At 33.0% G+C, this 27,995-nt stretch overlaps 1 protein-coding gene across 14 annotated transcripts in view; it reads right to left on the bottom strand.

The window, feature by feature from the left end:
• Positions 1 to 27,995, bottom strand: part of LOC110995457 (kinesin-like protein unc-104) — a 74,014-nt gene that overhangs the window by 13,595 nt on the left and 32,424 nt on the right. For 5 of the 14 annotated variants that reach the window (XM_045632810.1, XM_045632809.1, XM_045632818.1 and 2 more), the window contains exons 3-23: positions 19,550 to 19,632; positions 15,976 to 16,054; positions 15,214 to 15,374; positions 14,238 to 14,422; positions 12,676 to 12,787; positions 12,029 to 12,172; positions 10,912 to 10,914; positions 10,180 to 10,343; positions 9,335 to 9,474; positions 8,605 to 8,643; positions 7,859 to 7,981; positions 6,674 to 6,874; positions 6,106 to 6,263; positions 5,696 to 5,837; positions 5,170 to 5,345; positions 4,637 to 4,751; positions 4,170 to 4,303; positions 3,319 to 3,530; positions 2,360 to 2,548; positions 794 to 931; positions 345 to 475 (exon numbers count right to left, since the gene is read on the bottom strand). In XM_045632810.1, coding sequence (XP_045488766.1) covers positions 345 to 475; positions 794 to 931; positions 2,360 to 2,548; positions 3,319 to 3,530; positions 4,170 to 4,303; positions 4,637 to 4,751; positions 5,170 to 5,345; positions 5,696 to 5,837; positions 6,106 to 6,263; positions 6,674 to 6,874; positions 7,859 to 7,981; positions 8,605 to 8,643; positions 9,335 to 9,474; positions 10,180 to 10,343; positions 10,912 to 10,914; positions 12,029 to 12,172; positions 12,676 to 12,787; positions 14,238 to 14,422; positions 15,214 to 15,374; positions 15,976 to 16,054; positions 19,550 to 19,632 — 2,829 coding nt within the window. The remainder of the gene's footprint in view (positions 1 to 344; positions 476 to 793; positions 932 to 2,359; positions 2,549 to 3,318; positions 3,531 to 4,169; positions 4,304 to 4,636; positions 4,752 to 5,169; positions 5,346 to 5,695; positions 5,838 to 6,105; positions 6,264 to 6,673; positions 6,875 to 7,858; positions 7,982 to 8,604; positions 8,644 to 9,334; positions 9,475 to 10,179; positions 10,344 to 10,911; positions 10,915 to 12,028; positions 12,173 to 12,675; positions 12,788 to 14,237; positions 14,423 to 15,213; positions 15,375 to 15,975; positions 16,055 to 19,549; positions 19,633 to 27,995) is intronic. The other 9 variants (XM_045632819.1, XM_045632823.1, XM_045632815.1 and 6 more) reach the window with 8 other exon arrangements.

Raw genomic sequence — 27,995 nt, 5'->3', positions numbered from 1 at the left:
TCCTTACTGAACTCCCAATCCAGTGGCAAGAGAAAACCCGGTAGACCGAGGCTGCGTTGGTGGAATGGAGTTGTGTAGGGCCTCGAAACATGGGTTCGCATTGGAAGTAGGAAGCACTAGATAGATGGCGATGTGTACTTGACACAAAGGGCTGTATAACCATTAATGATGATGATGACGAAACCGGACCAATTATGATGAATCATGCTGTACGTAGACATAATTTAAAATCGACATTGAGAGCATTGTAATGTTAAGAATACATGTTCCGTTGAAAAAAATATTAAGTTATTTGCTGATGAATTTTTAAAGATTTTCTGGTTCTATAGTATAAAATGCTTTACTTTTTTCGGCGTCGACTACCGCCTGCACGGCAACCCTCAAGTAGCCCTTTACGTCTCCCTTCTCGTTCACGATAGCGACCTTGTGAATGAGCGGAACCGGGTACAGGAGGTTCGAGAGGTATACAAAACTCCTGCAAAAAGAGAAATGTATGAGCTATATGATAAGCAAGAAAAAGTACTTGTAGCACAAGTAGGGTTCACATGACCGTTATTTAAATATGGGATCCAAACATTATAATATCATATAGGTTAGTAGACATAAAGTCAAAAATTTAAATATATCAGTTGCGCTGATTCAGTAAATATTTCGATGGCAGCACCGAATTCGACCAGTTTTGTTTTCAATTCAAGAATTATATTATCATTAACTACAGAACGGCCGAGATCGATATATATACGTAATTCAAAGAAGTAGTTGAAAAGTATAGAAAACATTATTATAGCCTTACCGTCCAACAAGACGGAACCAGGGGAATCTATCGTAGAATGGATCTCCACCGGTCACAGATTCGATATTGTGATCAGGCGATGTCGGCGAGAGCTCTGCCTCGTTGTGGTACATCTCACGCATCAACTCCAATCGTTGTCTGTTAATATACAACAATTTAAAATCAAATGCAGCAGCTCAAATTAGAGACAAGCTTAAGTTGAAACTAACTCTCTGAATCTGACAGATGAGAGCAAAAGCTATAAGCTAATTTAAGGCTTTGATCAGGAATCAAACTTAATTTGAGCTCGGATTACTAGAATATTACAGGTATTTTTTAATTTTAATAGATTTTAATTGAATTTGGTTCCACATGATCCTCTAGGCTAAACATATTAAATTATGATCTGACTATATAACTACTAATATATTCGTCATATTTGCAGAAAGAAAACAAATTGAATGCCTTAGCACAATTATAGAAAATGTTTGTGCAATAACAGACAGTTGTGGAAGACTCTAGTCAACAATATATTAGCCAATACAATGGTCCGGGACAAAAAAAAGTTCCTGTATTAGCCTCCATTTAGCTTTTTCATTTACTTTAACATATTTAGCCATTTTGGGGAACGTTCTAGAATGGTACATGCATAAGTACAGTCTAGCTAAGTTAAGGCACATGCGAACATAAATGAACACAAACATTGCAAACAATTTGGACTTTATCTCCCAAAATATGTTTTCCTCATGACGCCACGTGCTTATAACCTAAGAAGCCATTTTAAGTATATACAAGATCCGATTGGTAGACAGTTAGCCAAGCCTCGAGCACTGTGCAATGGATAACATTGAGCAGGTAGAAACAAAACAGGTATCAATTTTGCCTACTCGATCCCCACTATGCGGCTCCCATGAGGTTATTTTATTAAAAATATTAATGCGGCCGCACTGCTGTATTCAAAGTATAAATTGACTTAGAAGCGCTAGACTATAGTACGGACGCGGAGCACGAAGAATTTCGTAGAATGACCCCTCACCTTATGTCTTTGTCGTTCGCGCATAAACATATTGCCGTTGCGCTCACACAGATGCAGTGACCGCCGTATTCAGAGATTGTAAACCTTTTAGTCATAACCATAAAGCTATGTGGTGGTGCACATGTACTTTGGTTTGTTTTGTTATAAGTAGTATATATGTTATAGTATAGTATATAAGTAGTAACGTATCTGGCGAAACATCTGATAGTTCATTAGAAATAGATGCCTCTGACTAAAATTAAATGTTTTTTTTAAGAGTATTTCTGTTTCTTTTTACCAAATCTTAGTCGCAATCATAACTTTTCCTTTTTATAAATCCATCAAGCCGTTTAGTCTAAATAAAAATCAAAACTACCGTTTTTAATATTCGTACTTATAAAAAAAATGTTTTTAACCACTGGCAGTAGGCCCAAAGGTCATTGTACGAAATTCTTCGTGCTCCGTACTATAGAATGTTTCACCAGCAGTGCGACCGCATATCTAACCCATCCAGCGTCTGTCGAAATGCCAATGCATCCGCTGTATTGTTTCTCCCCTGAGGCAGCACAAACCTCGAAGGTAACAGGTTGGCTAGTGACAGTCTTGTCTGTTGCGCACACGCAGAAATGCACTGCAATAGATCGTCTTGTTTCGCTTGTATGGGGGGCGACGGTGGACGAATCGTCGGTGTCGGCTCGTCATCTTCAGAACATGTCGACTCGTTCATGTTGTATATTTGACGCATTAGCTCCAGACGACGTCTACGAACAATATCTTTGCTAACTAACCTAACCAACGTAACACGGAGGAGTTTTGTTGAAGGTTCCTAACGCTTGCCAATGTAATTGTGTTAATCATGTTTATGCCTTACCAATATATACAAGATAAAGCGTTTAAATGAAAAGAAGCGGCAAATAAATCAGGGCTATCAGGCGTCGCTAGAGCAAGACTTATACATGTATACCAATATTATATGATAAAAGCGTCTACACATGGCCCTAAAATCAGTGCCGATATCGGGTTTGTAGACGAACGAACGAACGAACAAACGAACGAACTTTAATGTAAAGTGCATTGATATTCGTTGAAACATAAAATGCTTTAAATAAGTATTATACGTAAAAATATTAAAGTAAAATAATAGAATAATACAAATAAATGCAACAAAAATATTGTAAATAAATAATCTAATGTGTTACGAATGAATAAAAATATCTTTGGTATCAGATAATTTAGTTTTCTATGTATGTAATAAGGGTTAAATTCTAAGTTAAATTACAACTAGATCACACAACTAAGTTTAGACAAACTCTACTTACCGTCAAACCAAACATTCTTAATTTAATTAATAATGTCTACAAATCTATAAAGATATACTATACTATAAATAAACAAAAGAATAGAAAAGATTTTTGAAAAAAAATTTTTTTTTCAACAATGTAATATTTTGCTTTTAATTTATCTATGTAAAAATGTCTCTCATATGGGAGTGAATAAAACTAAAAATTTGAACTATAAATTTTGCACTTACCGCAGTTTCTCCAATGTCCAATAGTGCGTTGCCCCATTTTTGGTATCAGTGACTTCGACGGCCACCACAGTTGGAGCACTGGGGCGATACTCGTCATCTGCGTCATCACGCGGTGCCAACTCCGCGGGTAAAGGTGAAAATGGTGTATCGGTAAGAAGCGTAAATTGGAATTGGACTTTCTTGCGTAGTTCTACCGATATCGCGTTCGCTTCCTGTGAAAATTATATTTTTATTTTAGAGTAATTAAACATTTATTTAACAGTTTATCAATATTTATTTTTTTCAATTCGCTTATTTACTTCATATTAATCAAATACAATCACTTACAACATATTAATAACGCTATTAAAGCCATGTCAAAGAGACTACTCTCAATAATGTAATAATGTTTAATTTCCATTTCAGAAAAAAAAGCTTCTTGAATCCAAAGAATATTCTACATATAGATAGGCAATTCACGAAGACGCGCCCCTCCAATTTTTGGTTGAGGGGATCGCGGGGTGCGGGGAGGTTGCTCCGAGCGTCAGTTCCGAACCGTCAGCGGTTCATTGTAGTGTGCGTGTGTACCGATGACATTGGCGGAAGCTTGCACACATATACAACCCGGTCACATTATCTCGAGACCTGGCGTCGATGACGTCACGTCGCATCGGCGCTCTGATATGGGGCGCAAAACAAGCAGCGGGCGAGCGCGGGTAGTTGAAAGGAGAAAGGGGGGGGCAGGTCCGCATTCCAGCGAGGTCTCGAGATAATGTGACCGTGTTATACTGTAAACGGTTAGGAGGAATACTGGATAGTCTTCGTGGATTGCACTATCTGTACATGGAAAATTAATAATTTTAAATAAATACCTTGAGGAAGATCGCGTTGCCCCAGAGATCGTCACGTAGCGATGTGAACTGATGGTACTTCCACTTGCGGAAGGCCCACGCGGCCAGACCCACCTCGCGAGCCGACCAGCACTCTGTCTCGAATAATGGGTTCACTATAAACATAAATGTATGTTACGAAGATGGAAAACTAAAAAGGGGATTGCTAATGAAAACCAAAATGATAAAAAAATATTTGTTGAATGAAATTTTTTAACTGTCAAAACTAGTTAGAGGACTAGCGTTTGATCAATATGTACAACTTCAACCTTTCTTAAATTTGTTCTTTAAGATAGGAAAACAAAAAGCTTACGCCTAAAACACACGATAGAACTTATGAAATTAAAAAAAAAAACAAAGAGGAGAAAAATGAAGAAATAAATAACGAATTTGATAAAAAAGTGTTTTTCCTAAGTGACAAATGAGCTGTGACATTTTCCGTGACTTACCAAATATATCTTCATCATTGTGGAAATCTTCGGGGGTGTATGAGCTGTACATTGACATGGTCACACTCTGTTCTTCCACTTGACGCTGAAGAGCATCTATACGAGCTTCATAGTTCTGAAAAACAGGTAAGAATTTGTAGTTATTTCTCATATCTGCGTTCGTATATTAGTAAGGTATTTTTAGTATTGAACCATTCATAGATTTGGCGGATCTTTTGTCAAGTAAAATTGAAATATTTAAGGATCTCATTCAAGGACGTATCGTAAGTTCAGTGTGGAATATGATCGTAATTCTACAAAAGGAGTATCAGATAGGCTGTCCCAAAACCGTTGACCGTATCATGGCTGGTATATTTGATGTATTTATTACTAACTGTGCTCTATTAATTGTTATTTTTTTGATATCAATAACCATTTAAAAAGAAATGTGGTTTTAAACCGGAAATACCAAATTTTGATTCCTATACAGATGGGGATAGAGCAACATATAGATTCTTTAAATAAAAAAAATATCAATGAAAAAAAAGAAAAACCTTTCTCTGCTCCTCAAACTGCTGGTCAGCATGTTCTTTCTCCTTACGGAATTGTTCTTCCAACGCACATAACCTCTTCTGCATCTCTTGCTTCAAATCAATGCCTTGCTTTTCAAGCAGTTCACACTGGGCGAAGTCCCAATCCACATTTTGATTTTCGGTGGTGTCACTGTCTTCTACGAAACAAAATTTCTCATCTTCAATATGGGGTTAGGGTAATACTTGAAGTCGCTTGCATTAAGCTAAGTTATTGTGATGGAATCAGACTTAACAATTCAAGTTCAGTTTATTGTTTAACCACACTTTACGGTAGGTGTGCCCCAAGGATTTTAATTATGTCCTATACTACTAATCCTCTTTATTAATGATGTTTCAGTATATATAAAAAATGCAGATAGCAATCGAAAATTTGATAGAAAAATTGGTGTCATAAAAGGCTATCAAACGATTTCGATTTCGATTAGAACGATTCGACGAATATTTCAAAAATCATAGTATTTTACCATAAATATGATTGTATACTTACTCTCGACAACTCCGGGTGTATCAGCAAGTTTTTTGTTGTTAACCGGTTCCTCCCGGGGTTGACTTGGATCAGTGAAACGGAATACGTGGTTCTTGCCCAGAATTACTCGGGATCCTGTCTTTAGTATTATGGGTTCTGTCACCTTAAATACAACAATAACACAATAAGAAAAATTTCAATACACCAAAAATATATAGTGGATTGCTAGAATTTTAAAAATTATACAAGTCAAGATACTAGGTTCGATTTCCGCAAAAATAATTTCTAGTTAAGTTGACTTTCTACTTACAACGATTATCAATTTATATATGTGACATGAGATCTTTCAAGCCTTCTAAATCGCTTAGTAAGTCTCTGACTACATAAAAAAATATCTCATAATTCGAAATCATTATTATCAGTACAAATACCTCTCTTCCATTCACATAGACAAGAGCCCCGCTATGCGGTATAAGACAGATAACGCCATCTGTGTTCTCGAAAATACAATGTTCACTGACAATGTGAGATCCGGATAATTGTATATCCTGTGGTACATTCGCTTCGGCTGTTCCCACGCGGGTTAAACCTGTTAAAAAAGTTATCATTTATTGAATTACGAAGTAAAACAAAATAGTAATATATAAGAGTGGACAAAGAGTTTGGATTGTTTCTCCTGCGTGAATTTTGTTGTTAGTTCTTCAAAGTTACATTATGGTGTGAAACATTCTTGTTGATAAAAATGTTATCTTGCGTAAGTGGCTTAGAGTTCTTGGTACACATAAATTATTTATTTCTTAGCATTTAATTGAAAATTTAAGGTATAACATGGCTGAAAACGTTGAAGAAAAGGAAAGTTAGCTTAGAACTATTTAGAAGTAAATCCAGTGATTATTATTTTCAGATGGAAAACAATAATCATTGGATTGGATGGATATATGATGATGACGATATTAATACTTTGTCTTCAATCAAGACATTTAATACAAAATAACTTACCGTCTTTGATATAGTAAATGAGGCACTCGGACAAATTCGGGTCTTCATTCAGATTCACTAAATGTGGCGTCTTTTTAGGCGAATAAACACCAACTGTAATGCCTTCCTTGACAGCGAGACCCATTTCAGCAAACACGGCTTCACGTTGCACCCGGATTTGCTCGGTACGTTTAAGTTTCTCTTCCCATGTTTCATTTAGTTCTAAAAAATACAGAGTACATACAATTTAGTTTTTTATGTGGAATAATGTTATTGATTGCAGTTGTATTTTCTATTACAGAAATCATACGAGACATGACAAACATTCATTCGCAACCTATGGACTTACATTATATGTACTTATCTTGAAATGCAACAAAACTATAATAAACTACAGAACAATATAGGAATACAAAAATTATCGAAATATATTGTAGTAAAAAAAGATGAGTAAACAGTAACAATGCATAATATAAATCCTGTAGCAGTGTAAGTATTAGCCCCGACCTCAGCTGATACAAGGCTAAGTATTTTTATTCTAGAACATTCCGGATTCATCACGATGTTTTCATTCAACGTACGTGCATTAAGAACAGAAAAGTCCCTTGGTGACGATTTATACACGATGTCAGTGATAAGTCATACGCTCATAGAAGTTCTAGTGTTCTATCGGGATTTCTACTGGTTCATTTTAATAGAAATATCATGTTCAACTTGATACTTACAAACTTGAAGAACGCTTCTAAACTAGTTGAAATATCGAAAGTTCTAATGAAACGTCAATAAAATGTCGAAGGTTCTGTTACAAAAGTTTTGAAGAGGGTTTCGTTTTGCTGATGAATATTGCAACTATGAAAATATTTTAAGAGTCAACAATTTTCCTGATAACATTAAAATGATATTCTGAAAACATTTAGTAAACTCCGGGGAAATAAATACTTTGATACTCTTTGACATTCAACACCTTTTCTGTTCAGTCGGTGAAAATTATGTAAAATATATATAAGTTTATAATAATGCATAGCTTCAACCCGTTAGAAAAATGTTTTCTTTAAACATTCATAAACATTGACAAGCTTAAAATGAAAAACTAATTCCGATGGAAAATATTACTTAAAGACTTCCATCTAATATATCACTTATTTACAAGAGATAAATCTGATCGAATGTACTCATTTACATACTTGTATATTTCTTAAAACTTACCAGCAATAAGTTTCTCAGAAGCCTGCAGCTGATCGACCGCCTCCTCTGCAATCGTTGTTGCTGCACGGGAAAGTTTCGGCGACACTTCTTCCTCATTCTTTTTGCGCATCGGTGAAGGTTCCCCTGTTAAAACAGAGACGGTAGAAAGTTTGTTGATGAACAAATATAAGACTTTTACGAGTATATGATTTTTTTTCTGAAGATGCAATTTGCGTCGCTTCATTGTGTTTAGAGATCGAATCACACTGAAACGACACGATTTCGTCTCAACAACAAAGATAAAAAATTTAATATTCATCAGTCAGAGCTATAAAGAAAAAATCTCCACACAGTAAGCGGATATGACGTCACTTGTAAAGTGACATATCTAAAAATGTCGGTACACCTAAAGCATCATCATGCAATTATATGTTTAGAGCCATTGAAGCGACGACACAAGATAGGAAATGATTTCGTTAGCGACTTGATATCGATATAACGATCCAAAAGTTAACATCAAAAGGCTTCCAAAAGTTTTCAAAATATAAAGCCGCGAACGAAATTGAATAGAGCGTTTAGAAATATTTTGTTCAAAATCAGAAAAACACAATTCGATACTATATACCCAATACCAAATGATAATTCTAAAACGCCACAAGCATTGGAGTGCGTTTTGCTTTGTGGGTTGCCAGTTTTTTTTTTATTTCCCTGGCATGAGGCAAAGCGGTACAGGTGGGGTGTACATATGCAAAAGCCTCTTTACTTACTGGTCTCTTTCTTTTCATAAACGACTCTACCGTCAGGTCCTTCGCGTTTGAAAACAAAATTAACCATGGTTAGTTAATATCGGGTATGTTGTGGCGATACTATACTAACACAATCACAATACTCACATGACTAAGCTTATCGCCACAGATTAAGCGATTTTTGACAGATTCAAACTTGACATCGTAAATGCTCTTTTCAGGGTATATATCAGAACAATTGTCACGATTCAGTTGTTTTTTTATAAAAAAAAAACATTCCAATGTCTTTAACTCCCTATCTTAACGGGCAATTAATAGTTTTTACGACGAATTTAGACCGTACCTTTCATAGCAATTTTTTTTTCGGAAATTCTATTTTTGGCCAGTACTTACTAATTTCTTTAAAAAAAAGTTTATTAAACAATTGTTAAGTGTGTGCCATGTTGGTGTATAAATGTGTAGTCCGTTTTTTTTAAATTATATGTATGTGTCTAGACTGTGGGAATACTGAAATTAAATAAATAAAAACATTATATAAAAATAAGATCATTTTGGCTTGAAGAGGCAGCCTCAATTTGAAATATATTTGACAAATATAACATGAATTTGACTAAAAAAATAAATAATAAAAATATAACATAACTTTATTTCGCATAATACGGTCACAAAAGACGGTTACGTATACGTACAGTTCGTACGAATCTGTCAATAATCGATCAATCAAATGGCCGCAGAGTAATAATAAACTGACCTTCCTCAACGTCGATGCCTTCAGCCTTGAGTAGCTCCCGGAGCTTGAATATCTCTTCTTTGAGCTCTCGAATGAGTTTCGCGTTCGCGTCTTCGTTGACCACGGCTTTGCAGACAATTTGCTTAGCGCGATCGGCATATCTATAGACAAATGGGATTTCAAGTTGTAAGAGATGTTAAATTTCTCAAAAAAATTCTTATACGCAAGCAATATTACTCGCATTCGGTATTTATAAATCAATTATTGAAACAACAAATAATACAAATACAAATTGTCAATTAACCTAACATTGAATTGATAAAAAAATACTGAGTTTAGGATTTTTTGTTTGAAAAAAATCACTGGCACCTTTCTTTGGTCTTTCTTTTGTTCATTTTTACCATCTCCTCTCTCTTCTTCTCATTTAGATTTTATGACATAATTTTGAGGCAATTAGGGAATGAAAAGAATCTGTATTCCCTCCGTAATTGGCAAACTGTCAGAGTGCGGCAAGTCTCGCCCTTGTCAGCCAAAACACGCAGTCCGACCGTTTAGGTCTTGGCCTCAAAATGTTGTATCTAATAAATTTGTCGGTCTCACAATTTACAAATTCCTTTACCAAAGTCAAAAATCATTTATTCATATAGGTAACATAATGTACACTCGTGAATATCAAAAATAAATATACATTAAATGCTTCTAATTTTTCTCCAGTTCAGCCAGTTCTCAAATCAAGGGCGAAGAACGAAAGAGAAGAACTGGCAATAAACTCTTCGCCACTCTTTTTAATCGCCATTTTTTTGTGTATAAACGTTTGTAAGGAGTTGCAACCTAGTTTTCAGTTCAGAATATTCAATATGCCATACCTGAGTGTACTTAATGTTTCATCATAGTTGATGTCAGCTGGCGAAATGGCGGCTATCATGGCCGTCTTGGAGTTCCCGCCAAGATTTTCACGAAGCAACCAAGTCAGAACAGAGTCACGGTACGGTATGAAGTCGGCTTTCTTTGATTTTTTGCTCTTGGACGCCTGAATTGTTAAGAATTCGTATTAAATAACTTTTTAGTATAAGGAATTCGAATTGTATTGTGTTATATCGTTAGTTTTATTAAATCCTACAAAATATGTAAATTAGAGTTTAATAATTTTTTTCAATCAAATATTATGAAACGATTTAGTCTGTTACTTATATAGTGTACATATAGTATATAATGTATGAGATATATAGATGAGCAAAAATGCATTTTGAAGAGGGCTATTACAAGTCCTGTAGTTTTAGCGAAAGCATAACTAAAGAGTAATTTTAACATGTGCACATTTCATCAAAATTATTAAAAAATAGCTAAGCTAAACGATGCATTAAAAGTGAATCGTGTTATAAATTATATTAATTTTCACAGAATTATTAGTCCTAAGCAAGCGGAATACATTTAACCAGTCTTGCCCTGGGTTCAACTTGGGGACGAGACCGCTAATAGATGTAATGAAATATATCTCATATTTCTCTCTCTTCTTTCTCTCTCTCGCTCTACACTGTGCAATAATGCTACTAATAATTCTGTAAATGGGAAACCACGCAATCAAACATACAACTTACCGACTATAGATATCCACACAAGATGCATCAAACATTCGAAAATAGATTTTAGCTAGCTTACAATGATTCAATCACACATATTAACAATTCATAACTAAACAGCTAAAAGTACTAATGTAATTAAATCAATTTTAATACGTTGTCCGTAATCAGTATTGTTTTGTTTGTCACTTATAAATGAAGTATTATAAATCTCTATTTTGTGTATTATGTTTGTGATCTTCCGTTTTTGGCTATTATATAGTATGTATATATTATTATATAGCTGCCCCCGTGAATTTTGGTTTGCCTTTTTACTGCACTTTTACCGTTTTAGTAGACAAGAAATAATATAATATTTTGCAAATCCAGATAGACTGTTCGCTTTTTCGCAAAAAAAGCGAACAAAACAAAACAAAGAACTAAAACTATTTTTTTGCATAAATTCAGAGTTCAAGAAATATTTTTTTTAATTCCATTAAGTTCAGTAATAATAGGATTTCATTTGGGCTAAACTATAAGGCCTCACTCATCCTGTGAAAAACAAAACAAATTTTGTCTCGTATTACCCATGAGGACTGCAATATCTTTACACACAGGCTTTGAACATGTACAATTAGCTGCTTTTGACAACATCAATATAATGACTGAATCTTAAGAAGTAGGTGCCTATGATATGACGTGATAATGGCAGTAAACATGATTTTTATATAATTCATGATCTCAGAAAGATATATAAATATAAAACTTCTGTGCGTGTGCTTGTAATCCTCCTAAACAGCTGAACCTATTTTGATGAAATGTTTTACGTCTTTAATTGGATTCAAGCACAGTTTTATTTAAGACGAGGAACGAAAAGCTATATCGCTAGTATATTTATATTCGACAAAATATGTTTATTAATAAGACTAAGGGTATGTTTCACAATGTATGGATAAAGTACCAAAAAGCTATGCAACACATAAATTATTCGTTAGATAAAAGTTCCGAAAAAATTTAGCGCTTCCTAGCAGTCGTGAAACGCAACAATAGTGTTTATCCTACCAATAAGTAATAAATAGCTTATTTGGAACTCATCCGGACATTGTGAAACAGGGCCTAAGTAAATGATAATAACTTTAAGTTGTATGTAACTTACAATTTCAGCAAGAGCGGATATAACTTTCCCCAGCGTTGTAAGGGACTTGTTAATATTCGCGCCCTCTTTTAGCCTCGTCCCTTTCGCTCCTGTAGAATCGGCTCTTTCCGAACCAGCTAAATCCACTAGAGATATTTTCGACACCTGTAAAAATTAACAATATTTCATATGAAGCATGTTTACCCACATCACAAAACCTTATTTATGGTTAAGTATTTGTTTTTATTTAATTATAGGTATATGCTGTTTATACTTATACATATTATAATACAAAACACTAAGACAATACAGAAAGCCAAAACAGGTTATATAGATAAACAATTAAATATTAACTAAACAATAATTGTTTTACAAAGATTCATTACTACTAAGTTATAACCAAAATTATCGGTAAATCCAAGAACGATCAAAGTATGGAGCGAAGCAATTTCCAAAATAATTCAGTAACGCTCACTAAAATAGTAGATAAATAAAATTTAAAAGATATAGGAAAACCACTCCACCACAATAAAAAAGGCCGACAACGCACACACGAGCACTCTGGCATTGAGAGTGTCCATGGGCGGCGGTATCACTTAACAGGTGAGCCTCCTGCCCGTTTGCCCCCTGTTTTATAAAAAAAAAACAATAACATTAGTTTTAAATACCTTTTCAGAAACCAAATTAGTGGTTTTGTCGTATCGCTGTTGTGTGAAAAATATTGTGAATACTGCATGCGATCGAGATGATGTCTCGTTCATGTTAGTAGCCGCCACAGTTCTGCAAAAAATATATAGATTATTTCAAACAAGTATTGCAGCAAAAAGTTTTCATTTAATTACATACTTCAAAGTTCCGTAAAATATGTTACAATGTTTGAAGATGAGACGGACAATTAAAATGATTAATGCGTTAATGAATTTAAATTGTTAAAAAAAATATTAAATTAGTTCTGGAACGGCTGGAAACCCTGACACAGGACACAAATCTCACAATTGTAATGAATACTTGTAATGAATGAACGAATAACTTGTTATTTTTAAATCTATAAAAATATATTAAATTCAATTATGACTCTGTGTTACAAAGCTTAATCTGGGGTAGTGTAGGCCCGTTACGTTGCAACGTATACGCCGCCCGGGCGTGTGTACGCTAAGCTATAGTTTCTTTTTGTTTGAGAAGAATTATCTTTGGTTTTGAAGAAGAAAGTATCAAATGCAGGAATTTGATTGTGTTAAGCAAACGCCGTGGAACTATCATGAAGTTTAGAAAACTTTTATTCAATGAAAATTTAAATTATTATTATTATATTTAAACTTAAATTTAAACAATGAAAAATACAGAGAAATAATTGTATATAAATCATGAAATTTTGTAAGGCTTCAAAAATAAGCTTTTAAATTAAAGTATACACATTTAAATAACCTTTGTGATACAAAGGACATTCAATAGTTTTATGAAAGAAATAACGAAAGCACCCCCACATTTGTGTCAAGGTCACAATCACATCGTACAGTTTGAATAATCCCAGGGGTTATGCGAGTTAAGCCGTTATTTGCATCATTATTGAATTAAGTGGGAACGTTTTACTTATATATGAAAATTCACGTTTATAGTACAAACAGCTTTAAGCTTTATGTTTTGTTTGCATTGCGACATACTTATGATCTTAAATCTCTCAAAAGAAATACATACTTATGATCTTAACTCCAAAATGTATTCTTTGATCTGTAATAATAATCTTTCCTCGAAACTAAGTAGGAAATTGATTTATTGGTAACGATTTCAACACGACATTATATACAAATGAAAAATGCAATAGAAGATAAGTTTTTTTTGAAGTGAAACTTCTATAGGTGCATGAGTGTAAAATTTTTACGGAACGTCACGACGATCTGCAGCGTTTTTGTCGAAGAAGAGGGAGAGAGCGATTGAGACTAATTGAGAGAGAGTGAGAAAGGGATATCGAGAAAAAATACACGCTATTGGTTTAGTAGTTACATATTAGAAATATAGATGGCATTTTTCGCATAACGTCTTATGCAGATTTTATTTATTTATATTATCATTACCACGTATACAGTGTATAAACAGTGTATATAAAGATATACAAATATACTTGTACATGATCATCTATTAGGGCTTGTACCTTAGTAATAATTAATTTACAAAAAAAACAAATAAAACATCATTTGGGCCACAAGATGTTTCGAAGAATAGATGTTCTTACCTGGCCTTATTTCCTTCATCGATAAGGTCATAAATGTCTTGATAGGACATGACAGCTAATTTGCTGAGATCTTCTACATAGGGTCCCAGTGCTGGATGCTCACGAACCCGTAGGTTCCCTTTGTTCTTCGGGTTCAATAGATCGCGTACCCTCTCACAGTATATCTCCATGTATGAGACCTCCACCTAATAAAAAATACACTTGATTAATATAAAAACTAATAGTTGAAATTTAAATTAAATGTGAATGTAAAAGGTTCATATTCTGAAAGGTGAAAAACATTAAAGAACTCAACCAGGTCTATATAAATAGCCCAGAACCTCCTGTGAGCCCTATTGATAAGGCAACATGGCAACATCAAGTTGTGAATAGCCGTACTGAAAAGCTTGTAAGTAGGAAATAGTATTACATCACCATGCTACGCCGTAGGCGCGTAGCACACGCCACGCAATTAGCAAAGCTACGCACCACGAAATCATTAGTAGTAAGTAGTGTAAAGTCGTAGACCTTTTACAGTTAAGCCTATTCATATGTGTGCTTTTGATTCAGGCTTATAACGAAAGCGTATAAATCGACTTTCTATGAATATTTTTTTTATACCATTACAATGAAAAATCCCAGACTAATTTATGAATTAACTGCTTTATTTATAATCTAACACCAGAAAAATCGTCAATTCGTTAATAATAATAATAATATTTAATACGAAGTAAAAGAAATACATACGAAGTTCACATTCAAAAACGTAACATAGGTTTTCGCATTGTCTTACGTTAACTCTATTTGGAAAGCCGAATGTGAAAGCCTGAAAAACCTACATATGGTAATCAATAACTTATATTAAATATATAATTAAAAAGAAGGAAAGGCTATATAACATAATAAAACCGAATTACCGTGTTAACACGCAGGATACAGATACCAAGGAGCTTTTTATTGTATCAAGAATAGAAAATACTAGCAAAAGGGGCATTACCGAATAAGTGAGGTCCTCTGACGTAGTCTGCTTTATTCGCCGGAAGAGATCTTTGCATATCTGAGGGATAATACCCTCTTGTCCGTCCTCGCCACGACCCATCATTGTGTACGACTTCCCCGCTCCGGTCTGGCCGTATGCGAATATGCATATATTGTAGCCTGAAAACCATTATTATATAAAAAATGGTAGAAACGTAAAATTTTATTTTACTTATAAATCCACTGACAGCGGTAAGTCGTTCGTTCGATTTTCCAAACAACCATCCTTATTTTTTTTTTATAGGCAACCGGACAGGAGGCTCGCCTGATGTTAAGTGATACCGCCGCTCATGGACACTTAATGCCAGAGGGCTCGCGAGTGCGTTGCCAGACTCTTAAAAATTGGTGCGCTCTTTTCTCGAAGGACCCTAAGTCGAATTGGTTCGGAAATACTTCAGTGGACAGCTGGTTCCACAAAGTCAATTATATAATTTAATAGATATTATATTAAAACATGTCACAATGTAAAAATACTAGTTGTATTATATAGACTTCAAAGTGACGAAAAAGTATGGTCATGGTCATCAACTTAGAGAACTGTTCTAGAGGCCTGATCGATCGAATCACGGCCGTGCAATAAATAAACTTCTCTATAAGTGCGCATTAAATACTTTTATGGTAGAGCAAAATATCGTGAGAAAACCGGCATGACTTATACCTAAAGTCGACGGCATGTCATATATTATATTACACAGATATTACATCTAAATCAAGCTCTTACCATCAAAAGAATGCTGCAGCATCTCTTCCCCGATATCCTTGTAGACCATCACTTGGTCAGAGAAGTCGGGATCACTTGGCTACAACAAAAAAAAATCATATTAAACTAACTGTTTAATATAAATATAAGTAAATACACATACATAGAAAAAAATGCAAGAAATTACAACTGACAAGAATTCACAGTAATGATGCAGTAACCTTGCGAAGAATTATCATGATGGCAGTCCAACTACAAAAATTAATTAATTTAACATCTGCCATATTTAATAACCAAATAGTAATTGAAACAGATTTATATTAATTTTAAAATTAATGGACGAAATTAAACTTGAATATTTACATAAAATTAATGCATTCTGTTATTACAGTTGAGAGTCGCGTAAATTTAAATAAATATGCATAATTAATTACGAATGCTAATCGGATTTCTAAACATACATACACATCTTGTTTGAATAAACATCTTTGATACCAAAACCATAGAAGAGCTTGGTAATCATGCCTTCAGACTTATATGTATTATTTTTTATTAAACAATTAGTGTTGTAGGAAATTGAAATATAGAGTAAAACTAGAAGACATAAAAGACATGACAAAGTTTAGAAATACAGTTACATCAGTAAAGGATTATAATAGAAATATATATATTATAATAGACATATCACATTATGTGAGAAGACAAAGATAAATGGACAACAAAAGCGACAGAATGGCTTCTTCACTATAAAAGAAAAGGAGGAAGACTAATACAAATATGTTAAGATATCAGTGGAGAAGCTGGCCCTATATGGCTATGTAGACCAAGAGGAGTGGAAACTCTTGGGGGAGGCCTATGTCAAAGGACAACTTGTAAAATTGAAATTAACCGGTATTATTAGTGTTTATAGTACATTTTATTTTTATGTCCTAAGATCTTTACAGCAGTAAAGGCTATTATTATTGTTATTTTTGGCAATCTAGCGTCAATACTATGACGAGACGAAAGAGTATTTTAAATTGGCACTAAGGTATCAAGGTTTTTTGGTGCTAAAGCTATGTATATATGTTTCTAATCAATAATTTCTTTCATGATATTTATAATATAAAGAAAATAAAATATGGCTTTGATTTTAGTCTGGGATAACGTATTATTCTAGTGCTAAAACAAACTTTAGAAATTCAGTGATTGAATTAAATCGTTCCAAATATGTTTAATATGGTATCGTAAAAGAAAACAAACATACTTCATTATGTATAGAAAAATGTTTGTTCTCTCTATAATACAAACACAATAAAAACACATCAGACATTTGTCCAAAACCTATTTCGTTTTATATCAGTGATCTAAAACTAATCATTTACCAATACTGCGATCGTAATTAAAATTTAAACAGGTCAATTTTGCCGCTATTTCCGTAACCACAGACAATCGAGGGAGAGGAGAGTGAAATTAATTATCAAATGGCATCGTGGTCTGTGGTTTGTTGAAGAGGGTTCAAATTGTCTATTTGAAAACTTTACTCATTTTACCGTCATGTGCAACGGATAAACCTGACCTGGGTTTTATTACCGCAAAAAGGGCTCTAAGGAAGCATTTTGATAACGTGTAAACATATGTAAACCATGTATATAACCTTAACCCCGATAGAATGTTAGGCTAGCGACTAGCTAAGTTCTACATTTATACACAGGTATACAGTTGGCTGCCCACAACACAGGGAAGCCTAGTATGGCGGCTAGCGCACTTTACCAAAAATCCTGTATATTGTGTATAATAAAGTTTTTCTTTGCCAATGTAAAAATCCTAGTAATTTAAATAAATTAATAATTTAAATGTGACTAGATTATTCGTATATTGTGTATAATAAAGTTTTTTCTTTCGTAGTGTGAAAATCCTAATAATCTTTTTTTTTTATAGAACAGGGGGTAAACGGGCAGGAGGCTCACCTGATGTTAAGTGATACCGGCGCCCATGGACACTCTCAATGCCAGAGGGCTCGCGAGTGCGTTGCCGGCCTTTTAAGAATTGGTACGTTCTTTTCTTGAAAGACCCTAATAATCTGGCGAGGTTATTCCTATTATTTGACGCGGATACTTTTAATTTTATATGAATTTGAACGTAAAACCTTAAACTGTCATTTACCTTCAAAGGAAACCTTAAAAATTAAATGAAAACAACACGATCCTCACACCATAGATAACTAATCCCGTAATCCGTTTGATAAACTTAAATCCAATATGGCCGTTATGTCAAAACCCATCTAACGCTGTGCGCTTTGTCTTACGTTATCTGAAATGTATTTTTAACATTAAACACGCATTTATCACATTATTTATAATTCATTCAGCAAGCATGTTACATTTTATTCGCGTTAGAACAATATACAGCGTAATAATGCCCGATTCAATTAATTTCTTAAGAACCTTAAAACGTTCTCCATGATTATAAATATCGTATTACGTCGTAAATTATATATTTTGCCATTATGTTGAGTAACTAAGATATAGAGGATAAAGGGGACATTTAGGGTATCTACCTATCAATTAACCACGAAAACGTGTCTGCCACGACTTAATTGGGGCAACCCAAGAATTTATATTAATTAATTTATATATATATATATATATATATATATATATATTAATTAAAAACTAAATCCACGTTAAAAAATAAAAGACAATCAACAAGGTATTAAGTCATTTAATAGCACAACATCTCCCAGTATGCAAAAAACAAGATTTATTTAATGGAAAAACAACATGACGCAGCACAATTAAGTTTTCCATCTAGACGCCATTTGCTGAGGAAACTCGAGTCGAGATTATTGATTCCACCCACCCCTACACGTCTAAAAGTCTGACGTATTTCTTTAAAGCCAAGTTTTTATAGAAGCAATTTAATCTTATATTTGAATTGCTCGATACTAAGTCATTTCTTTGTCCACCAACGCAAAGTCAATTTCACAGATTGAATAAATTAAGTTAGCTATAAATAAAAATGTTTCAATAAATATATTGCTAAGCGCAAAACTTTAAGACATTTTTCATTATTACTATTTCTTTTTAATTCGGAAAAGCAAAGAGTGTTTTTTTTATGTACATTGCCAAAAGGCCCGCAAGTGAGCTGTCAGCCTTTTAAGAGTACGCTCTTTTTTTAAAGGACTCTTAGTCAAATTGTTTCGGAAATACTTCAGTGGGCATCTGATTCCCCATAATGGTGGTCAGCGGTAGAAATTGCCTAAGAAACGCTCAGTTGTGGAACATGGGACATCAAGGTGATACGGACGGTACTTTGTATTCTACCTGACGATGATGAAAGTTTCTGCAGGTGTTGTCCGAACAAGTCCTCTGAACAGTTTTTAACTGGAAAACGCGCAAACTTGTCGCTTCTTAACTTACTTGGTTGATGAATAAAATCTCCTTTTCTTCTTCCTCTTATTACTTATACATATACAATTTATATAACATACTATTTCTTTTATATATAACATGAATTATGTCAATCGCCGCTTAACATGAGAGGCCTTTATTAAAAACAAAATGGCGGCTGTAAAAAACAAGCGGAGATGACACTTATTTTCTTAAGTACTTACGTTATGTGACCAATACGAGAAATCAAAGTTGAAACTTTTTGCACTCTCCTTGGAGCCCGGCGGAACCTTTGGGTTCACGATTACTGCAACAAAGAACCATTGTTAAAATTTATATTACAATTTTCATGGGACGTTTATAATTAGTATAAGTTTAATAATTCAGTCAGGACGAATATCATACGTCCTGATAAAGTATAAAAGAGATCTCTCTTGCATCATTTAATACATATTTGTAAGTGGCCAAACATCTAGTAAATGAATTGCTGTGGTTTAGAACATAAACACTAAATCACAATTTAATAATTGTATCGATCTTAATTGTAAAATATTTTCTAAGTTTATCTACAAAACCAATCATAGAAATACATGTACAATTAATACACAATCTTTTGTGATTCCCAAAATAAAACAAATATTTCAAAACAATATATGTACAAGAATACACAAAACGCTAATTCTTTTGTAATTCCCAAACCTAAATAAATATTTGAATATAAATAATAAAAAGGTTTTAATTAATAACAATTTTGTATACGATTTACTTTAAAATAACTCCATAACTACGAAACCAATTAGAAACCTTTCACTGTTAGAATCCTACATTATCAGGCTTTGGAATGTTTTTAATGTACGGGATAACCGTGAAAACTTCGATAATGTAAGGTGAGAAAGAATATCGCGTACCCTGCAGAAACTATTACAAAGAAACGAAAGTTATATACTACAGTTTTATAAAGACATAATAATTTCGAAGTCTAAAGAAAACATATTTAATAAAATATAAACATTAGTATTCATGTTCCTCATATCAATACTAACTATACAAACTCAGTTTTGTATCGCGCTGCCCGGAGATACAATGACCACTATTTAAGCCTTGACTTGTTTAGGTTGTCATGGAATGTGGTTAAAAAGTGTATTAAGAATATCCATAGCGCAAAATCACCTACATCATAAGCACACCCCACATACACACCATCACACAACACAACCAATTTAGGCTTAGTTAATTAAATTAAATCACAATTAGTTAAATGTATTAAATACTTTGTGTTTGTTTGTTCCCTTTTATAAATCTTTTTGTTATAAAATGTATCATGTATTCCATCTTTGGCTATATTCTCAGTGTATTTGTTGGTATATATAATTTATGTTAGACGTAGGAGCACTAAATAAATAAATAAATATTCAGCCTGAACTGAACCCTAGAATTTCATAAGCATAAGTAAAACGTTTAAAATCACAAAACATCAGTGAAATTAGCTTTGATGTTTCACTACGCATTCTACGGGTTCTTGACAGTTAAGATTCGTTACGTACGTTCGCACAGCGATGAGTGTGTTTTGTTAATTCAACCGTTTCTTGTCTCGTCGTATCGACCGAGCTGTTCCCAGACGCTTTCAAAGTAACCTCTTATACTGACATTTAAAGACTGACGTATAAAGGATTTCTTTACACACTTTTCCAACAACGTGTTCACACTAAACCTCGCAAAGCTAAAGTATAACGAGTAATATAGTAGTACATATAATGAGGTCCAGAATTCAATTTCCGTATAAACTTATTAATCTTTTAATTTATATACCATTTTCATTGCCTGGCTTTCCATCATCTGTCATTTATAATTCTTTTTTAAAAGAACGGGGGATAAACGGGCCTGGATATCCACATTGCTAGAAAGCTACTTGCAAGCTATTCTGGTCTGGTCTCCAAAAATACTTCAGGAGGTAGCTGGTTCCACATTGTGGTGCGAGGCAACTGCGTAATTTTATGTTGACACTAGCTGTGTTAATTTTACTCTATGGGTCATAGTATAACACTTCAGAACAGTTTGACAAATGATCACGGCCCAGTCCTAAAAAGATTGTAAAGTGTGTTGATTTATTTTATTAATGTGTTGACGTCATTACTCCAAACACACCGAAAAGCAGAATAATATTGCTCGTTATATGAACATATAAACGTAATAAAACAAGTATTAGAAACGCGGTTCCCTTGAGCGCAGTGAAACGGTACTACATCAATTCCTGTTATACTTAAAACTCAAGAGTATGTTTTACGAGTGCTGCCTTTCACGTATACTTCGCTAAATGCATGTTCCAACATATTTTTATGGCAAAAATAACGTGCAGTAAAACTTTAAACTTAGAATTTCTTTTATTTAAGACCTATATATACGGAAGAAGGCATATTCAAACTATTAGACTCCTACATTATAAGGCTATAAATATTTTAAAAGAAATGGAATTCTTATGAAACCTTCATGTTTTGTAACGTATTATAATAGACGGCTCAAATATCGTATCGCTGTAATACGTACACAGACAAAGGGACCCTATAATTTTTTAATTTTTTTGTCATTAATTTTTATTTTTTTTATTATTACTATGTAAGTAAAGAGAATTTTATATACTGTATATTTGATTGTTATATTTAGGTTTTAATAAACGATATAATATAATAAATTGTATTTTTTTTTATAATATATATATAAAGATAAACTTTCGTAATAATATTGATTTTGCTAACTTTATATAAGATTTTCATAAAAAGAAATTGTTTATTTTAAAAGCAAACTGATTTCAATTTCTTGTATTTGTTTCAATTAAGAATAAACCGTATACAATAGAAAACTAAGTCAACATCAAAAGATGAAAAACCGAGAAATAAGTATAGTTATCCAATCCATTGAATCCAAACACACAATTAGTCGAATCCTTTCCCTAATTATGCAAATGGCTACCGTTTTTATAACAAAAGGATCATTCGCTTTGAGCTCTGACCTCACTTCCCAGGTCACAGTTTCTTTCAGCGTTCTAATTAAAGTTAAGAAATATACGCGCGTTTACACCGTGAAAGCTCACGTTGGCAGTTTAGCAAGCATAATAATTTAATTGATTTAAAAAAAAGTAAATTAGAAATTATAAGAACAAGTTTATATTATATACTAGATATCTCTTGAATGCGTTGCCGATTGAAAGGTTTGGAAATACTTCGATTGACAGTTGATTCTACATAGTGGTGGCAGTCAGCAAAAAGGGCATTAAGACATTGTTTTACTATTTGTCAAAGGACTTAAAGGATTACAGGATTTGATTCCAACTGAAAAACAATACATACCAAATTTATGTTACAAAGCAGCTACAAAATCTCAATTTGAATGTACAAAATTAATTAAATCATACTTTACGTAAGAATCAGATACCAAATATTCATTAAAAATATTGATCAATTATGTTAAATACAACCAAGGACTAAAAAGGACAAGAAGTAATGTACTCAAATATTTAATAAATTGCAATTCAGTTGCAGACTCAGTTTCAATTCATAAATAAAACTTTTTTACTAATTAAAAACAAGTACAAGAACGGATATAAAATATCAAAATAAATCCACACATATGTCTACAAAAATATTAGAAGTGCAATATAAATTAATATAATGAATAATCATTAAAAACATCAAAAAAGTCACTTCTAGCATTAATTTACATCTGTGAACGAGAGTGAAAAAAATTATTACTATGAATTAGTCACACAATGCCTGTTGTATCATCGATGCGACCTACCCGCACTTTTGTAAAAAAAATTATAGCTTATTTTCAAATAATTTCATAACACGATGTACCTACATTACTAGCCTATTCTAAAATTGCTCACTGAGTTATACTTACTTATAAACAATAAATCAAATGAAAGTTTATTCTTAATTCATCTTTATTAGTTGATTCTATATTTTATATTTATTATATTTAGTCTATTACTAATATCTAACATAAGAAGTAAAAGTTTTAGAGTTTTAAAACATTTCTTATAAAAATAAATAAAATAAATGGTGTTTCATAAGTAATATTTAGTTTCGGAAGTGCTCTTTCCGAAATATGGATGAGGAAATAAAATTCAGAATGTCGTAAACTTTTAAACCACAAACGGTGACCACAGACACGTCTCGCATTAGAGCTTTAGTTTATGGTTAGTTTTATGTCAAAGTTTATAGCGTCTTGTAATATACTTTTTGATAAGCTTTGGACATATTTAATATTAAAGTCACAGTTAAAGGGCGCTTAAGGAGCTGTATTCTAAAATAAATTACGATATTAAATCCAATAAAAGTATATGAAATCTTTTACATGCTTTTTTTCTATTGCTAATATTACCCCGCCAAAACATAGTATATATTTCTTATTAGCACTAATTAATTATAACCGTTCTGATGTAAACCCCATGTAATATGGTTTAAAAATAAGTGTGTCCCTTAAAAAAAATTTAAAGGTCTATCAGGAAATTCTGAATATGTAGCCTATACAAAACATTGTTAAGCCAATTATCAGAAAATGCAGTGAATTTCATGAATCGTTCCATTTGTACACGTGTTATTAATTCAACCAAAATCGCTCCTTTGGGACAACCGCAGAGCAATTCTTCGGTGACTTTTAGCATTATATAGTCGTAAGAGTCGTTTCTTAGTTTATATCTAATGGTAAATTAAGTAAATTTCCTTAATTATAGGAACTTAATCAGTGTAAGTGGACTCTTGTATATAGCGTCCTCGGCGTTATAGACAGGAGTACTAGTAAGCCAAGGCTTAAATATTTTTATCTTTTTCACTGGCGCCACAAATCTTGTTTATTTATTTTCGAGTTTTAATGATAATATGTCAAATATTTGTAACATATCCATTACACTCCCTGTACCCCGCATAATCAATACCTTCACCCCTCTGACGAAACACCGTTATAAAAGGGAATGGACAAAATATACCAGCATTTTCACTCGGATACCTAACATCGGATCGGTCAATTCTCAAGTAGTAATAAGTCTATAATATAGATAATTGATCGTGCAACTAATATCGGCCCGTGTCAATTTTCTTATATAGTTAAATACATTTTGTTTTTTTTTGTGATGACTCACTTAATTTATTCGAAAATATACATTTTTAATAACAATGTTATTTAAGTATATTTAATTTTTATATAGTATTTTTCCAATCTAACCAACATACCCTTTCACAAGTGACGTCAATGTTTTAATAATATGCATACTAACAATTAAGCTTGACGCACGTAATGACGTCATGTCCTAGAATCTGAAAGCTCGGCCAAGCTTTTAAGACAGTGAACTTGGATTATATTATGTTAATTTGTTACATTTGGTGCAAATACTTGACCCAGGCTTTAAATTGTTGTCCAATGTCCAAATTGAAGAAACAAAATAGAACAAATCTAAGAAAAAATCTAATTTTCATATACTCAAAAACATATTTATATACTGCTTATACATTTCCTGATCTCGTTATCGAAGTAGAAATGTTTAATTAAAATGTTTTAATGAAAGAAACTAAGAAGTTTAGTTACACACTGTGTGTTCTGTCCTACATTTTACGAAATAATAATATTTAGAAAAATGTTAACGAAGAAAAAATTTCCTCAAATTATGTGTTTATATTGCATGTATGCCGGCTGTTAGGTACGTAAATGGAATTATGTATCACGAAATACTGTGAACAAAGCAGTTGAACAATGCTCAACTCTGGAGTAGTTTGTGAAATGGAGACTGAAAAAAACCAGTGGCACTACAACCTATTGAGTATTGAGGTCTGGGTCTCAGATTCACGATTCAAACCTAACACCACAGGGATAAGGGACACAAAAACCACTAGACCACTGTTCAATGTCCGAAAAAAAATTAAAAATACAGACTCTATAATAAGCAATTGTATTCATAGATAACATAGATATATATGTTACAACTCTAGTTTATCACCAAATCGTTATAAAATCATTCCTGTTACGGAAAATACCAATCGCGAATTTCCTGAATTGTTGCTATAAACAAACTTGTATTACCAACATACACGCAACACAAAGAATTATAGTAACCATGAGTCCGCTGACGCGTTAAATTCTAAAATATTCTGTGTTGTTTTATATTTACACATTAAGTGCTCTTTTCTCGGATCTAAATGGAGCGGGGCCATATTAACGGTGCCGCCCACTCGGATCCGTGCGAGCGTCCCATTGATTTTTTAAAGCATTGCCATCCCTAGTTTTCGGATTCGAATATTCAGCAATAGACATGCTGAATGCCTATCACTCCGACACGATCCGATCCGAAGGAAGGTTAACGACTATTAAAAAAACATATAAATATGACAAATACATAAAAACTGTATATTATTAGGAACTGTAAATATTGGAAATAAACGAGCTTTCATAGTATTAAACCATAAACTTAAAAATCAAATCAAAGGCTATACGGAGAAATTCTATTAGATTATATCTTTATGATATTACTAGCAGACTCGACCAAGCGTTGCTGTGGCTAAGGTTTCTGTTATATTAAATAGTAGTTTACTATTCAACGGAAACGGTAGTAGAACTTATGTGAAATGTTGGTACTTTAAACACAGTGCCATCTGTTAGAATTGTATCAAATAATAAACAAATAATTTGCAATTAAATAAAATTGCGACTATAATTAAAGATCTAAGCTATCCTATCTCTTAAGTTGGACCAGACTGCTCACGGTGTGCCAATTTAATTTAATTTTAAATCGGTTAAGTAGTTTAGGAGTCCATCGCGGATAAACATCGTGACAGGAGATTTATATATATTAAGATTTTTAATAGGCGATTTCAAGGACTGTTACTAATCATTCATAGTAAGTACATTTATTTTGATGTGTTACTTTCATAAAGAAATAACTTGCAACAGAGATATTGTGTCTAAAGAATCTATGGGAATATTCATTTAAACTAGTTTGTCTATACAGAGTGGCAAACGAATTAAGCCTATATCTAAGTACTCGACAATCGACTTGGCGAATTATCAGTGTGTCTATTGTGTTAACATTCTTTTCAACCTGTGTGAAGGTGTGGAACCAATAAAAATATATAATAATAAAAGATTATGGTTTCCTGATGTAGAGAAAACTATATTCCAGGACTTCTCATTTGTAACACAGGTTCACTTCTAATGGGCAAATAGGTGATCAGCCTTCTCTGCCTGACACACGTCGACTTTTGAAATCTACGCCGGTTACTTCACCATGAAAAACCTCGCGTGTTCCGGTTTGTCAAATTGTTTTATGAACAGGACTTAGTCATTGTTTTAATAGGGAATAAGACTTTAAATGTAAAATGAATCATACACGTCCAGATGCGCTGTCACCCCTTCAATTATTCACAAAAGTATGTATGTATGTCCGGTCAATATTTGTAAATTATACGACGACGCGATTGAAGCGGCAATATTTATAAAACTTGGATTAATAATAATTATTTATTTAGATACTTAAGTCTATTGTTAATTGTATAGGTAACAATACTATTATGTAATAATATTTTCATTTAGTTGTCTTTAGATACTGGTTTTCATTTCACCAATAATAAAAAATAATTAGCACGTCAATAACTGACTTGATCATTAAATTATTATTTATCATTTCATATTAACCGAAGTAGGAAATTAACTAGACTGATTAATTAATAATAGGAATTATTCGCTTCGTCTCAAAGCGGCGACCACTCTTTCAAAATTTATCGTGGTGGGCCTGCCCGAAAGCATTACAAAAATCCCACCACGGTGAACCTCTGATCATAATCCTTTGTTACCTTAGGTGTCTTAGTGCAAACATCACGTAATAATTTATATATATAATATATGTATATATAACTGTAGGGCGTAGGGATAGGTAGGGTTCTTAGGTGGTCCCTCTCATACTCGTATATCTCATTCTTAAAAGCAGCTTGCATATACACACTGATATACTACACAAATACTGCTGCCACATAAATGTTTACCTTAATTATTATTAAGTGTTGATTTATTATTGTGAGAGTGTCCATGGGCGGCGGCATCACTTAACATCAGGTGAGCCTCCTGCCCGTTCGCCCACTGTTCTATAAAAAAAATTGTCGACCAAGACAATATTTGTCTACCTGTATATATCAAATACATTAAATCTTACAAATAGTATTTACGAAAATGCTTAGAAAATTTCTAATCGAATATCAATGTCAACTAATAAGCCAGGGCTTCTATTAGAATCGGTGTAAATTCTTCAATATTCCAACATAAACATTTCTAAAATTAGCTTTAAGTACAATATCTTAAGAGTCGAAAAGGCTCTTCAAAAGGTTTTACGGCGTAATAAATGCCACTCTTCATTATGGCGCACCGCTAACTTAAAAAGACGGACTGATAAATTAAATAAGGCACTCATAAACATTCATTTGGTAGCTATTTGCGTTGTAATGGCCTTTTTGGGACTTTTATCACATAAATCTCACATTAAAAAAAATAACTACTTTTTTATCAGGCTGTATCGATGTGAAAATTTATTTTGCATAGAATGATTTACTCTGTCATTCAAAAACAAAAATATAATAAATAGGTAACATAATGTACACTTATGAACGTCAAAAAGAGAAATATACATAAATG

This window comes from Pieris rapae, chromosome 21 (assembly GCF_905147795.1).
Source record: "Pieris rapae chromosome 21, ilPieRapa1.1, whole genome shotgun sequence".
NCBI classification, from domain to species: domain Eukaryota; kingdom Metazoa; phylum Arthropoda; class Insecta; order Lepidoptera; family Pieridae; genus Pieris; species Pieris rapae.
This window is presented reverse-complemented; position numbering and strand designations above follow the sequence as displayed.